The sequence below is a fragment of the Solanum dulcamara genome, chromosome 5 (genome assembly GCF_947179165.1).
Source record: "Solanum dulcamara chromosome 5, daSolDulc1.2, whole genome shotgun sequence".
Lineage (NCBI taxonomy): Eukaryota > Viridiplantae > Streptophyta > Magnoliopsida > Solanales > Solanaceae > Solanum > Solanum dulcamara.
In genome coordinates, this window is record NC_077241.1 from 6,120,656 (window position 1) to 6,135,785 (window position 15,130).

The window sequence follows — 15,130 nt, forward strand, 5'->3', positions numbered from 1 at the left end:
AATTTATGATCTATAACGAGCCTTAATTATTTATGTGATTATAAAAGAACTTACTAAAAATCACTTTAAATTACTTCTAAAAGTGACATCTTTTTGAAATGGATAAAGGAAAACTACATCATTCAAAATTTGAAATTGAGATAGAAAGAATGTAACATGTTTAAACATGTTATTTACTCTATTTTTATAAGTAACATATCTATTTTTTTAGACCGTTTAAAAAAATGATTTTTGATTTTTTTAGGAATTTTTTAATTTTAATTTTAACTTTTTACGTGATATGTTTAAAATTACAATAAAAAAACGTTTATGGGTTGGATAATGCAATAAGAATTTCTATCCTACATTACAAGTATTATTAATTTACCAAAAACACGCAAACTTGAAAAAATTATGATCGTAAATTTATAAGAAATAAAATAAAGAATGAAAGTTAAAGAAAAAATATTTGTAATATCAAATAAATTAATGTTAAAAATGATAAAACATAATTTGTAAATTTAAGCTAAAACATATAAATATACAAATTTATATATAAAAAAACACTTAATTAATATAAAACGTTGGAGGTGGGCTAGAGGGGCGAGGGGGTGGGGCAACGGGATGGGGGAGGGAAGAGGAGAATGGCCCACACCGTTAAGGAAAGTCGCATGCTGCCGTGCGACTTGTAAGTCGCATGCTGTAATCTAACGGTGCGTATTTGCTTTTTTGGTTTCTTACAAGACTGCCGTTTTGAAATTTTTGCAAAAGAAAGCTATCCTTTCGATTTCGAAATCGATTTTTGAGAGTGAATTGTGCATTTCTAATGATCAATGACGAATTTAGAATTTTAAGAAGTCAACAGATTTAACATTTATTATGAAAAAATTATGTGAAATAACAAACATTTAATGATTATTATGTATTTAAGTTATAATTTTGGTTAATTGTTAAATGCGGCTACAATTTAATTAATTTTGCTATTTAAATTGTACAATTCGATTCCTAATTGTATAAATTCAGTATTTTTACCCCAGCTATTTGTATATAATTTGTTGATACATTTAATTTGTATAAATTATGAAAAATTCATAACTGTATAAATTCAGAATTTGTATAAAATAATCGTGTGTTGTATATAATTTGTTGATACATTTGATTTGTATAAGTTCTGAAGAATCTTAGCCGTATGAATACATAATTTGTATAATTATCCTGTTTATATATTGGCAAACGAAATATACAAACGGAGTTTTGAAAAATTCCTAAATATATAAATACATATTTTGTATATACTTATTATGTTTGTATATTGACAAGCGAAATATACAAATAAAAATATTCATAATAAATAAAATTATAGCTATGAAGAGTAACTGGACAAACTATAGCTACAAAAGCATAATTAAAATATTTATAATAGTTATTTGTGAAATTTCCTCAATAGGTATTTTCTTTACTTATATAACTTAAGATCAAACTTGTCATTTTCTCGAATACATTAAAAACGATTTTCATCAAATGCATCATTTTAGTTTACTATATAGTTTAAGCAGCTTATAAGTTAAAAACTGCTTATAAATTAAAAAAAAATAGGTGCATACCAACTTTTTTTTGACTTATAAACTATTTTCAACTTATAAACTGCTTAAAATAAGTTCATCCAAATAAACTCAACTATTTATTGGGCTTATTTTAAGCACAAAATAACTTTAAATTGGCCAACCAAACACTCAAAAAAACTAAAAATAACTTATAAGTCAATTCAAACGGCCTCTATTAACTTATAACCAAACTAATCACTACCTAAATATACTCCATCTATTTCGACTTATCTGTTGCCGTATTTTTCTTTACATGCCTGGAAAGAAAATAGGCCCTTTATTTTTTTTTTAATTATTTATATTTGATTTGACATAATTTTTAAAAAATAATAAATTTATTACATCAGCATGAATATAATAAGTTGAACTATAAATTATTATTTTTTAAATAAAAATAAGACAAACTCTATATTATCGGACGGAACTTTCATCGAAAATTGTTTACGCCACACGAAAGGAAGCAAAACAAAAATATGCATTTATACAGAAGAAATTGAGAAAAAATGGCTAGTAGCTGTACTTGTTCATGTTCTTATAGACCTATAATTTCTGCAAAATTAGATGTTGTTCATAGGTTTTTATCACCAAGATTGATGATCCATGGAGACCGTAGATTAAAGAAAACACCCAGAATTTGTGTTGTAAGAGCATCAGCAGTTGATAGTTCATCCAACTTTGTTCAACGCATCGAGAAGGCATGGTTGATTTCTAAGGTACTTCCTTTGTCATTTCAGTTTTTCATCAACTTTAGATTTTCTAGATGCTTAAAGAAAATGATTACTGTATGTGTTTTGTGTGTGTCTAATCAATTAATTAATCAATCAACCATGCGTCCGAAGTTGTGTGTATAGAGATTAGCAGTCAGTGAAGCTGGAATGAATCCATAGAAAATTAGGCTTTAAATTCCTGTAGAAGCAAAAAAAGTTGGGTGATTTTTCCCTGGTCTAAGCTTTGGTGGACGGAGTTAAATACTACTTGTGTGGGTGGGAGATAGTCAGAGGCGAATCTAGGATTTCTAAAAAATATGGGTGCAATAATTCAACATTCAACCAAGTTACCATTTAGCTTTTTTATAGCATGGATGTTAGCATTATGCCAATTTTAGAAAATATATACATAAAATCCCTAGTTTTATGGAGAGACCACGGGTTCACGTGCCTCATATAGACTATAAATTCTCCTTCGGAGGTAGTAGGTACCTCGTGGATAAGTAGAGGAGTGCACAAGCTGGTATTTACACTTAGTTGTAGAAAAAGTTTAGCAATCAACTGTCATTGTAACCCTAAACTAGTTGAAGTTGGCCTTGTAAATCCTCTATATCCATTCCGTTCCGCCTATGTGAGCTTCCCATAGACGGTCTCAAGTCCCAAGTCAAGATAAAAGAGGAGGGTGAACAAGTTGACAGATAGTATAAATAATCATAGTATCATGAATCCTCTTAAGTATTGTGTTCATCATATGCCCTCCCTTATACCATCTTGTATTTCATGTCATGCCCTTTAGTTTATCTTGAAGTCTGGTTTATTTTCAGTGAAGCTTTGGGAGATTAAGTTTTAAGCTTGAAGAAAAAGGAAAATGGATTATAAAAACAATGATAAATATGGAAGATTTTTATTTATGCTTGGAGCTGATACATTTGAGCCGAGGGTCTTTCGAAAACAGTCTCTCTACTTCCATGAGGTAGTGGTAAGGTCTGCGTACACTTTACCCTCCCCAGACCCCACTAGTGGGATTTCACTGGGTATGTTGTTGTTCTTGTTCTTGGCTAAATAGCTGGTGTTATCCAGAAATGTTAACCTAGGAATATGAGTTGTTAATGAGGTACAACTTTCCTAATTGCTTGTTCTAGCCTCATAACTCCTAGTCTGATGATTGCCCTCTTTTTACAAACATACTTTGGTCTCTGTTTTCCCTTTGATGGTGATGATTGATATAAGTTACTTTGGATTGGCCTTTGACCAGTAGGACTTAACATTGTGAATATTGTAAAAGAGAGCTGAGTTGAAATTAGCATAGGATACATACATGTATGTTTCAGATACTTTATCTTAAGTCTAAAACTACAGAGCTATATTACAAAAAGAAAAAAGATGAAGAAGATGTGGAGTGCTAAAAAGTATACGAGTTCGGAGGGATGCACAATTACTCTATCGTTATTATTTCAATAATTCTTATTCCAGAAGTAAGATTTTCATATTAGCAATAACCGAGGTGGTGTAGAAGTACCTACACTTGTAAAAACGGTAAGATTTAAGAGAAGCAGAACACAAACAACCACAACATGATCTTAGAGCTCAACTTGCAAAAAGAAAGGCAGCAGAAAGAGGCCCAATAACTTCATGTTGTGGAGTGCTTATATAGAGATGAGGAAATGGAACATTATGGTGTACGCCTGAGATATATATACATAGCTGAGCCAGTGAGGTGGAAAGATAAAAGGAATACCCCCTATATTTTTTTCACCTTTCCATGGCACGTGCAGTACTCTTGCTAGTTAGAAGTTACAATGAGATGGCGAAGTTCATATTCTAAATTCAACATAGCATTCAAGATATTTCTGTGATTCTATTTTTTTTTCATGCTTGATCTGGCTTACTAGATTTCTCGTTTGTCAAATTCCTGTCTTGGTGGGAGGGAGATTAGAACATATCATCTTAACAATGATGAATCAAATGAATGAAAGTGAAAGAAATTGAATCTCACACGGAAGAAATGTAATGATGCACTTTCCTAGACAACCTCAGAAGTAAAACCCTCTTTCAAACAATAGTGAGAGACTATTGCATTTATTACTGTACTTCCGATAGGACAACCTTTGCCATAAGGAGAGGAATGTGATTTCTTCTAGAAAGAGAAGCATGCAACCTCGTTCATGTCCTCTTTTGAAAACAGTGATTTTCCAAAGGGCTGTAGTCTTTCTTTGAAAGGAACACCAAGAATAGCATGATTTCACACACATTAGGAACACCAAGAATAGCATGATTTCACACACATTAGGGATATCCTCTTCCAGTATCTATATACTTTATAAAGAAGGAGACTTAATCACATCAAGAGAATACATGATGCACCAAGGTGGTGCTTGGACCTCATGCATTTGGGGTTTGGAAGCACATCAGAGAACATTGGGATGCTTCTTTATTATGAATAAGTTAAAGGTGGGAAATAGAAGATGATTTTACTTTGGCGTGATGTATGGATGGACAATACACCTTTAAAAGATCGATTTCCAGATCTTTACAAATTTTCTGAGATGCTAATACTACCATTAAGGAGTGTTGGAATGAATTTTGGTGGGATATTCTATAAGAGTTTATAAGGATTGGGAGATTTTGAGGGTTCCACAACAGTTTGGCACTAGTGGAAGCCATGGGGAGTTAACTAGGTCGGATACAATAGTTTAGCCTGCTACCAGAAAAGCTATTTTCTCTGTTAATAGCTGCAGAAGCTTGGTAACTTCTTCAATTAATTGGGAAGAGGGGTCATGAAGTAGAATTTGGAGAATCAAGCTCCATGTAAGGTAGCCTGTTGCTGTTAGGAGGCTGCTCTTTTTTGGGGATAACAATGATGTTGCGGCTAGTTTGTGGCATCTCGACTATTTGCACAGTGTACTTGCTACCTTGTACTAGCATAATATTGGGTAACTCTGCCCACCAAGGCTTAGGCTGATGGAAAAAAATCATCTAGTGAACTTTGTTCTCCAAGATTTGCACCTACTTTATTGACTACTAGACTCACACCTTTGGGTGCTGTCCATGATGCTATTTTGATACATCAGATCCTCGATGAAGAGGGGTATACAATTATGTAGAAAGACGTTAGATATGTGAAATGGGTGTGGAGATATTCCAGTGGCCTAAGTTGCGCAGACTCTTCATTTTTGCTACCGCACCCGTGTCAATATGAGCGGGTGTGGGATACATGTGAGATTCGGTCAACCCACATCAGATACTTTGATCAATAGTCCATGGACAACCCACATCAGAAACAACAGACGGGTGCGGGTGTCGGTGCGGATGCGGGATACATGTGGGATTTGGTCAAGCCACATCAGATACTTTGACCAAGATGCTTTTCCTCTTAGCTATGTTGCTCGGACTCTTCAAAAATGTCAATGGGTGCGTGTCGGATTCTCCAAAAGTAGTGTATTTTTGGAGAATCCGACACGGATGCAACATCGAAAGTGAAGAGTCCGCGCAACTTAGCCTCTTGGTTGATATTCGTTGCTTCATGTTTCAAGCCACACAGAGAGATGCCAAATATTCAAGCGGGTGTTCCGACTTATGGTAGACAGTAGCAATGATCTATAGGGAGAGTTGGTGGAAGGTTTTGAATGACTTTCTTTTTCTTTGCTAAGGGGAAAAATATCTTTATCTTTATAACTATATTTTTATAATATTGAATATTTTTAGTCGAATCCCCGCACCCGTATCCATATTTGGATTCGTATCTCCGAATCTTAAAATTTAGATTTTGCCGAATCCGACTCTCGGATTCGCATCCGTCTCGGACACCCGCAAACGAGTCCGAGCAACTTAGCCAGTGGTTGTATCTTTTGGATTGTTTGAGTGATGCCTGCTTTTGTTATATCTTTTAGCTGCCGACAATTAAGTGGTCTGAGGGAGGACAAAGATGATTTGGGATACAGTTCCAGCTTGTGTGGTGACTGATAAGTGATGTGGTTGGAAAGAAATGAGAGAGGGAAATCTCAATCTATACTCTGTTTGTAATATAAGCATATACTACATATTTTAGCCTCTTGGTATAACTTGAAATGTAGATGAAGTAGATACCCCAATAAACCTTTTAAACTCTCTTCAATAGAGTGAACTTCATAGTGAATAAAACTCTTACTTTACCTTTCAAAAGATAATGAAGGAGATATATTTTTTTGTATTTTACTTTTTGATTGGGGAGAAACTTTAATTTATTATTCCTTCTGTCCCATTTTATGTGGCACCGTTTGACTTGACACGTTATTTAAGAAAAAAAAGGAAGACTTTTAAAACTTGTGGTCTAAAAAAATTCTTAGATATTTGTGTGGTTGCAAATCATTTCATTAAGGGTAAAAGGGGAATTTTAAAGTATTTTTTTTCTAATTATAGTAAGGTGACATTCTTTTTGGAGCTCACTAAAAAGGAAAGGTGCTACATAAAATGGGACGGAGGGAGTAATATACATGTCTCTTCTCCCATTTAACTAGGCGTAGACTATCTGTCCTATATTAAGGAACAGGGGATATAGAATGTTTGAGCAGCTTAGCTGGCTTCCTAGATCACTTAACCCTTGCTTGTCAAGAACGATTTAGCCCTGGTAGCCTGGTAGGTCATGAAGAGGATCTTTGGATCAAATAATCTTAAATGTCCCAGGACCCTGACTCTAACTTGAAAGAGGATCTATGGGTCAACAATCCACTCACAGAACTCCATTTGTGAGGAAGGAGCTTGAAAAAGGCTGCATACACCATATAGGAAAAAAGGGGGGAGGATAAAAAGAGAAGTGCCTTGTGGTCAAACATAAATGTTTAAACTGCTACCGTACTTGTGAGCAGTTTAGAAATGCTATGATATGGTATATTCAAAATGTTTAAACTGCTTGCATACTTGTTTTGGTGTTATTTTCTAAATGCTGTGATATGGTATATGCTTGAAGGGTATATGGTGTCTTTTTGTAGATGAAAAGTTTAGCTAATTATGGGTTTTTTCAAGTCACCAATTGGCAGGTTGGGCCGGACTACTTTTGTAGAGCAACCCCTAAAAATGTTTAGTCCTACTCACGCAGCTAGAACCATACCTGTAACCCAAGTCAAGTCGCAAGGTTTTATAATCTACCAGTGAGATGCACATGAAAGAGAGGCAAGTTGAATAGTTTATTGGTAAATAGAAAAACCCCGAATACAAGAAGTAAACAGAAATTAGAAAATCCTACAGAACATAATTTCTACCTAGAGTATCCTATTATCCACATTGAATGGAGTATTTTGTGTTCTCCAAAGCATTCAAAGAATACTTTTCGAAAATCATGTGATCCATATGCTTTAACCAAGTACTTATGTCAGAGATTCACTCGGTTTTAATATGTTAACTAACTCAAATTGTTCTCTTCTATCTCGTACATATCTGAGTACAATGTTAAAGCTTCTTGTATTTGTAACAAGACTTTCCTACTTATTGATGTTGCGTCTATTTCTTTTTTCGCTTCCCTGATGTGTGCAGCAACCTAGGCCAATTATATGCTCTACTTGTGACTCAAATGGCCATGTGGATTGCAAGTGGTGCGGTGGTACTGGTTTCTTTATACTAGGCGACAATATGCTCTGTCAAGTGCCCTCTCGAAACACAAGCTGTGTCATCTGCACTGGAAAGGTAATTGTCCTGAGCCTATGTTTTTTTTAAGTATTGCAGATTTCCTCTTTAAGATTGCTAGTGTTCTGATAGACTGAGTTGTAATGTATATATGTGTTAGACTAGATGCAATTTAAGTGAGTTTATTTTCTGCTATTTTAGGGTTCCGTATGCTGCACCGACTGTAAAGGAACAGGTCATCGTGCAAAGTGGTTGGGAGAACCTCCTATTCCCAAGCCTCCTGTTACTGAAGAGTAACTTCTCAACTGATTTCTTGAAATTTTAATCAAGTTCTTGATCCTTAGAACAGGATCAATGTTCAGAATGCATCTTGATACTTGTATTCATTGTTGAAAACAATATTTCTTTCTCAGTTGTACAATTGTTACATTAGTTTCATGATATACCATTTGTGTAAAGCACATTTCTTTCTCCCTTTTGGTTCTCTTTTGGGCCTGATAGAAGCTTTCAGAAAGCGATAAAGGAGATTGTATAGCATTATTTTTCGCGAAGTTCAGCAACATATGCGTCTTGCAGTAGAAGTTCATGATTCTATTTACAGTAGATTTAAGGTAATGTAGAATTCCTGTCTTAATTTTAGTTGTCTTTTATCAGCAAAAAAAGAGAGGGCCCTTCCCCGAACCCTGCGCATAGCGGGAGCTTTAGTGCACCGGGCTCCCATACTTTCACATTGTCTGTCACTTTTGTTTGCTTTTCATTTTTAAGGATTCAGTATATTAAACTTTAAGCAAGGTTTCTAAACACTTCAAAACATGCAATTTTTATGCTGGAGCAAGAACTAACATGGAAGTCGATTTGATCTATTACGACTGGGACAATAGCTCCTATTTCAGTTTTTCTTCTTCCAAGAAAATATTCAGAGCTGAGACTTAGCGCTAGTGGGGGAGTAGTTTGGGCTGATTTATGCAAATATTTTCTTAGGGAACTGTTTAGATTTTATAGCCTTTGAAAACTGTCCTTCCGAATAATGTTAGTTTTGAGTCTAATGTTTTGATCATATATTTTTCAACTTAATGGACAATGTTATACGACATCTAACGTTGGTAATAACTATAACATTTTAGATTGTGGTCATAACATTTCCTCATAAGATTTTCAGTTTATCCAAATCGGGGATGTAAGCTTAATTTACACATTATGTGTTGTGCTCTTATTATTTAGTTGAAACTTTGGAGCTATTATTTTATTTATGTCGTGAAAGTCTGCCTTTTCTTTTCTGTAGTTAAACCGCAACAAAAATTGAGTCACGTCCCACTTTTATCATCTTTCTTATAATATTTTGGTAATTAACTTAAGACAACTTCGTAATAATTGTTTATATTGAAGTACTAATAAATACCATCAAATAAAATTACAAACAAAACATGACAACTAACATATGGGTCCGACTCTAGTTGGTGCATAGATCAAAACTCCGGGTAGTATGGGTCCATCCCTCTACCCTTCTCCAAACGTAATTACCAACACTTTGTCCGCGACAAGGGTCAAAAGCCACCTACCATACCAAATTTAAAATGAAAGTGCCAACAATGAAGCATTATTCTCTAACATGTATTACAATCTTTTTTACCTTCTTGTGACAGAAAAAAAGTTACTTTATGTTACTAATTTCTGCCTGAAATAGCAGGAAAGGACATGTAAACTTAAAGAACCAAAAGATACAAGAATGCTCCAAGAAACCATTGCAAAATCTCCAGTTTGGACTATAACATGATAAGATATATCATACAAGCTCATATACTAGACATCTTACATCAAGCATCTTCCCAGTTCAGGGGCTGAATGACACCTTAGTTGTCATGGACAATTGCTGAAAACAGCATCTGGTTGATATCTTCCCCTGATTCAGGGCTTTCATCCTCTGCATAATGGAGATGTTAGTCAGCACAAAGTACGTATCCCCCGTCAAGAAACCTACTTAAAACAAATGACTTTGAATTGGTATTGTTATATGAGTTCCAACATTCTACTATTGATCATTGATTAAATCCCGTAACAAAATCTGAAAGCACAACAGATGCTTTCATGGCAGGAGAGGAACAGCACATGCAACAGATGCTTCAATGACAAGAGAGACGGTATCTTTCATGTCAAATCTAGATGTTTGAAGAGTCTGTATTTATGTAGGCAGAGCACTGTATATGATTTTGTCTACATATCTGATCTCCTGAATTTGGAAACAGCCTCTCTACCTTCTCAAGATAGGGGTAAGGCTGTGTACAAACCACCGTCCCCAGACCCCACTTGTGGGATTATACCGAGTATGTTGTCTGCCCTCCTGAATTCCTTCAACCTGTAGAAGGCTATTTCATATTTCTCTTTGTTGTACTTTTTGCCACCTCACTGATACACCTTAACATAAGACTTTACCTTTCTCATTACAAAGAAAAACTAAAAGTACAAATTTATTTTAACTATGAGTGTAATGAGTATCAGGAAAAGCCAACCCACACCCATTCCAGGGTCAGAGCTGGGAAGCACTCAAAGAAATAAAGGTGAACCAGCAAACTATGCCTTAATCCCAAACTAGTTGGCGTTACCTATTTAAATCATGTATATCTATTTTGCTTTATTCGGACCTATTTCATACCACTACTTGTAGATGATAGTCTTTTAAGACAAATTAGAGATTCTCTAAAATCTCTGACTTACGATTTCCACTAAGTTGTATTGTTCTTACCTAAGTCTGCGATCATACTAAGTTGTGTATTGCACCCAATTACTAATTTAAGAATCCAGTTTAGATGCCCAAAGTTGACAATGCACTGCAGGAGTACAAGCCTATTCAAAAGAAGATTTAACAAATCATCAATGAATGAGGATTATCAATTTGCTAGTGGTGATGAGAAAAAAGCAAAAGAAAGTGCTGCTTTTAAGTTTCATTAACTTGTTGGTCATAGTCAAAACAGAACCACCAGACACATATTTACCCCAAATAATAACCTTTCATTTCTATGCATTCTTTAGATAAAAAACATAATTTGTACACCAGTCCAGTGTTAAAACTTTCAACATAAAGTTATAGAACTTCCATAATGATACTGCACCTGTTCTTGATCTGACTTGAGTTGTCCATTCATCAATGACCTACACATCAAGAAAAAAGAAAAGTTAGGGCAGAGAGCGAGATATAGTGAGTGTGAGAGAGAGACGTAACACCAAGAAAAGAGGTAGGGGAGGAAAAAACTATAGCAAGGAAAATTGCCACCACAGCTAGCACTTAAATGCCATGGAAACAAAGTCAGCAATCCTTGCCCTTCAGATTAGATTTTGGTTGCTTGCTGGCAAATGGTGCACAATCTTTAGACACCATTTGGAAATTTTTGCAACCTTGCCACAGTCTAGATGAAGTCAATAAAATTGCAGTAATTTCCCCTATCACAAAGTGGAGTAAAACCTAGGAAGTGATATATAAAGAAGGGTGTGAGATGAAAATCATTTTTCATGTTAAAACCTCACAAGATATCTCTTGGAGCAAATTATAATATACTATACACACTGATTACAACTCAAGCATGCAATATAATATATTATACACACTGATTACAACTCAAGCATGCAATCTTTCCAGATAGAATGGTTAAGGTTGGGCGAGAGAGGAATGGCTTAACACTCAAACCATATATTTAGGAACATATTATCCTCCAGGATTATGCTGCAAAATCAAGCTACCTGGTTGAAACTAGCATATGATGGATCATCAGAATCACTGATGACTGGAACACCTGTGGATAATTGCAACCTCTGCAGCAACGACCTGTTCCCAACTAAGGTTGCCTGAGCTTTATCAATCAAATCCTGTTTTTAGTGCAACCAGCATAAATACTTCTAAATCCCAGCAAAGTAAAAGCAACATATATAACAAAGAATGAGGTGATTGGACACCTCTTTGCTTCAAATAACCAGAAAGTCTTGGTCCCAACAGTAGCAACTTGTAAAGTACAGAAAAGCTATACATGAACTTTATATACAGACACTGTGACTTTGTGTAACCTCAATTACTGAAAAGAAAGATATATCTCATTCAAATTTCACACTGAGCTTTTGATATATGCGTTCCAGTACTAATCCAAGGAAGGAGGATATTCAAGAAAATCAAAAGGTAGAGGATAACTAAATTCATAGGCTACAAACACAACTAAATACACTTCTTAATTTTTCTTTTTAATTTTTGAACTGCATTTCTTTTGATTTTTCATGGATTCCATCATTAATGCACTCAATTTCTGTCTCAAGACTTCTCATGTGAAGATTATTTGATGTAGCCTAAAGTATCAGAAACTCAATGCTCCAGATTTAGTGGTAAGGTTTCTACTACATATTCAACACAGCCTTTAGTTTTTCCAAAGGACTAAACTTTAGCATTATGAAATCTTCAGTCAGTTTGACCAAGTTTTGTGAATTTTTTTTCCCGGAGTTTCCTTACGCTTTCTCATTGCCCCACACTTAACAGATGTCACTGAGCTTGACATCATCATGGTCCATTTTTTTGTAGATCCAGTAGTTTGAAAACATAGTACTTGTCACTTCATCATCATAGTAGTGGCATTTCCACGATGATAACAAATTAATGATAAATAAAAATGCAATGCATTTATAAGCAGTTTAGCTCACACAGTCTTGGTACCAACAACACGCCACACATCTTCTATTTCTTTTTTTCTTTTACTTTTCCAAAGGGTACGAGCAGACAAACATCATAAAGCGACTTGCTAAGCTCAACATCGACTTGAAGTCAGAGTCAATGGTAATCGTTACCTACTCGCTTAGTGAAGCCTCATATAATGTCACCCATCAACAATAATCACGTTTCAATGGATTCTACAATCATATGGAAGTGAACTTGGAGTATTATTGACCAAATCTAGTTCTCATACACAACAACACGACCAAGATTGAAAAATTTGGACTGTGATTGACTTGATGCATGGGTTCAAAAATAGTTATAACTTATTACCAGATTATACAGTTTCCAACATCATATTCCCGATGTCCAAGCAATAACGCAAACATGTTTTGACTTTTGAAAAGCAAATAAAAAACCATTTGGATGGAGAAGTGGGGAGCAATCAGTTTCTCTTTTTCCCATGTTGATAACCAGGTTTCAGCTTTTCACAAGGAACTCAAAAAATTTTGTCCAGACGTGTTGACGTCAGTGCAGTGCGCTAGAAAGTCGTCCGAAAACTGTTTTTTGACTAAAGAACCATGAAATAGCTTTAGATACTTTGAAAGAAAAACAGGGGAGAAAAAGAAGGAAATCCAGTCTAATATTGACAAGAAAAGAAGAAGATTACAGTTACAAAATAGCTGGCTTTACCAACACACCTAACTAAAACTTTAATCTTATGACAGTGCCTTGTTCCTCATAGATATGGCATGATTCAAGCAACCTGGTTCATTTCTTCCTACATTTAAGTATTAATTTTATGTAAGTGTAAGAAATTCAAATAATATTAAGGTTCCAAAGCAGAAAAGACAAATACACTCACAGATTATACATAAATACGTTAATTTGTCTTGAAACACAAATTATTGAGTATTGAATAAAACAGATCCATATAGAGCAGACACAACAACAACAACATATCTAGTGTAATCCCATAAGTGGCAGGGTAGAGCGTACACAGAATTTACCCCTATTTCGTGAAGATAGAAAGGTTGTTTCTGAAAGAACCTCAGCTCGAGTAACGCACATCAAGGCAATAAAAGAAAAATACAGAAGTAAAGAGGACATAGCAAATAATAGGGAAATCATAACATAACACAACATTAAGAAAACAAGGAACAATAACCAAATAATGCGATAACCAAAGCACATAAAATAGCGAGGAGTAACAAAAATCATAAGACAAGCAACTACGGAAAAAATGCTACTACTACTACTGGCATGAATGGGTAAACAAGCACAGTGCACCAAACTACCATCAAGCCTATTCTGTCGTGAAGCGAAAAAATGTCCAATTACCTATCAACGTTCTACCCTAATCTGCAACCTCTATAACCTCCTATCTAAGGTCACTTCCTCGGTAAGTTGAAGATCCGTCCTTTTCTTTCTAATCACCTCTCCTCAATACTTCTTTGGCCTACCTCTATCTCTCCTCAAACCCACCATAGACGACCTCTCAAACCTCATCATTGGAGCATTTGTTCTCCTCTTCACATGCCCGAACCATCTCATCTTGCTTCCCTCCTCTTTTCCACCATGGAGGCCACTCCCATCTTATCTCAACCTTATGTCGGATATCTTTATTCCTAATCTTATTTCTCCAAATATGTCCACACATCCACCTTAGCATCCTCATTTCCATCAGTCTCAACTTTTGAACATGAGAGTTTTAAGTGACCAACAGTCCGCCCCAAATAGAGCAGACGGATATAGATAATTCATACAGGAAAGCGATTGAAGGGAAGTTAGTTGTAATCTAAGCAATACCTGTTTAGCTGCAAGTAGCTCACGGCACTGCTCCTTCAAGCTGGACATTTCATCCTGAACTTTCTTAATCCTCGAAACTAGCTTCATGGGGTTCACCTGTAACCCAAAGAAATTTTGGGAAAAAAAACATCAAAAAATCAAAACCCATAAATGGGTGGACGAAAAAATTAAAGGGGTTGCGTTAATTACAAACATTATCAGGATAGAATTGTCGAAATTCCCTCTCGAGCTTGTTCTGAACCATGGTCAGGTCATGGTTGGCTTTGGTGAAAAGGGTCAATAACCCATCTACTGATTCATACTGTTCGTTCTCCAAATGGTTATAATGACTGAGATTACGATGACCCATTTCACTTTTCCCTCACCCCTTCTGGCGATTTGCTCGGATATTGCAGAAAGGAAGAATCTTGGCTGTATAGCTTAAGTGGAGAGTAGAGGTATTTTTTTTTGAATTTTTTGGAAGAAAGGAAAGGGAAGGAAGTAAAGAGGGAAATTGGAGGGAATTGTCAAATGAGTCCTTGAACTATTGTAGTATTGTGAAATGATCCCTTAAGTTGTGAGAGTTTATTTACCTCCCTTTTGCATTATCTTCGGTACGAAGGAAAATGTTTTTCATAAATATTTTTTTTTGGGAAAATAAGTGATCTTTTTTTTTCTTGTGTTCGATATGTAAGCAAAAGATATTATCTTAAGAGGTCGTTTGATAGAGAGTTAGTTTATCCTGCATTTGATTATTCATTCCATCTTTT

At 35.2% G+C, this 15,130-nt stretch overlaps 2 protein-coding genes across 2 annotated transcripts; one reads left to right on the top strand and one right to left on the bottom strand.

Annotated features, from left to right (window-relative positions):
* The first annotated feature begins 1,995 nt into the window (after window positions 1-1,995).
* LOC129888912 (protein PHOTOSYSTEM I ASSEMBLY 2, chloroplastic) lies at window positions 1,996-8,362 on the top strand. The gene is made up of 3 exons (XM_055963975.1): window positions 1,996-2,296; window positions 7,799-7,948; window positions 8,090-8,362. Exons 1-3 carry the CDS (start codon window positions 2,087-2,089, stop codon window positions 8,183-8,185), a joined length of 456 nt encoding a protein of 151 aa, XP_055819950.1. The 5' UTR covers window positions 1,996-2,086; the 3' UTR covers window positions 8,186-8,362.
* A 1,066-nt stretch (window positions 8,363-9,428) lies between these two features.
* LOC129888913 (uncharacterized) lies at window positions 9,429-14,897 on the bottom strand. Its single transcript, XM_055963976.1, has 5 exons — window positions 14,575-14,897; window positions 14,382-14,477; window positions 11,621-11,746; window positions 10,996-11,035; window positions 9,429-9,809 (listed from the first exon to the last, which is right to left on the bottom strand). Exons 1-5 carry the CDS (start codon window positions 14,728-14,730, stop codon window positions 9,739-9,741), a joined length of 489 nt encoding a protein of 162 aa, XP_055819951.1. The 5' UTR covers window positions 14,731-14,897; the 3' UTR covers window positions 9,429-9,738.
* Between the last annotated feature and the right edge of the window lie 233 nt (window positions 14,898-15,130).

Excerpts from the sequence above, each read along its gene's own strand:
- LOC129888912 (XM_055963975.1), top strand. The coding sequence starts at position 2,087 with ATGGCTAGTAGCTGTACTTGTTCATGTTCTTATAGACCTATAATTTCT. Across the intron at positions 2,297-7,798 it reads AGGCATGGTTGATTTCTAAG|CAACCTAGGCCAATTATATG; the intron begins GTACTTCCTTTG and ends TGATGTGTGCAG. Across the intron at positions 7,949-8,089 it reads GTGTCATCTGCACTGGAAAG|GGTTCCGTATGCTGCACCGA; the intron begins GTAATTGTCCTG and ends CTGCTATTTTAG.
- LOC129888913 (XM_055963976.1), bottom strand. The coding sequence starts at position 14,730 with ATGGGTCATCGTAATCTCAGTCATTATAACCATTTGGAGAACGAACAG. Across the intron at positions 11,747-14,381 it reads AGCTACTTGCAGCTAAACAG|GATTTGATTGATAAAGCTCA; the intron begins GTATTGCTTAGA and ends CACTAAAAACAG. Across the intron at positions 11,036-11,620 it reads CATATGCTAGTTTCAACCAG|GTCATTGATGAATGGACAAC; the intron begins GTAGCTTGATTT and ends CTTGATGTGTAG.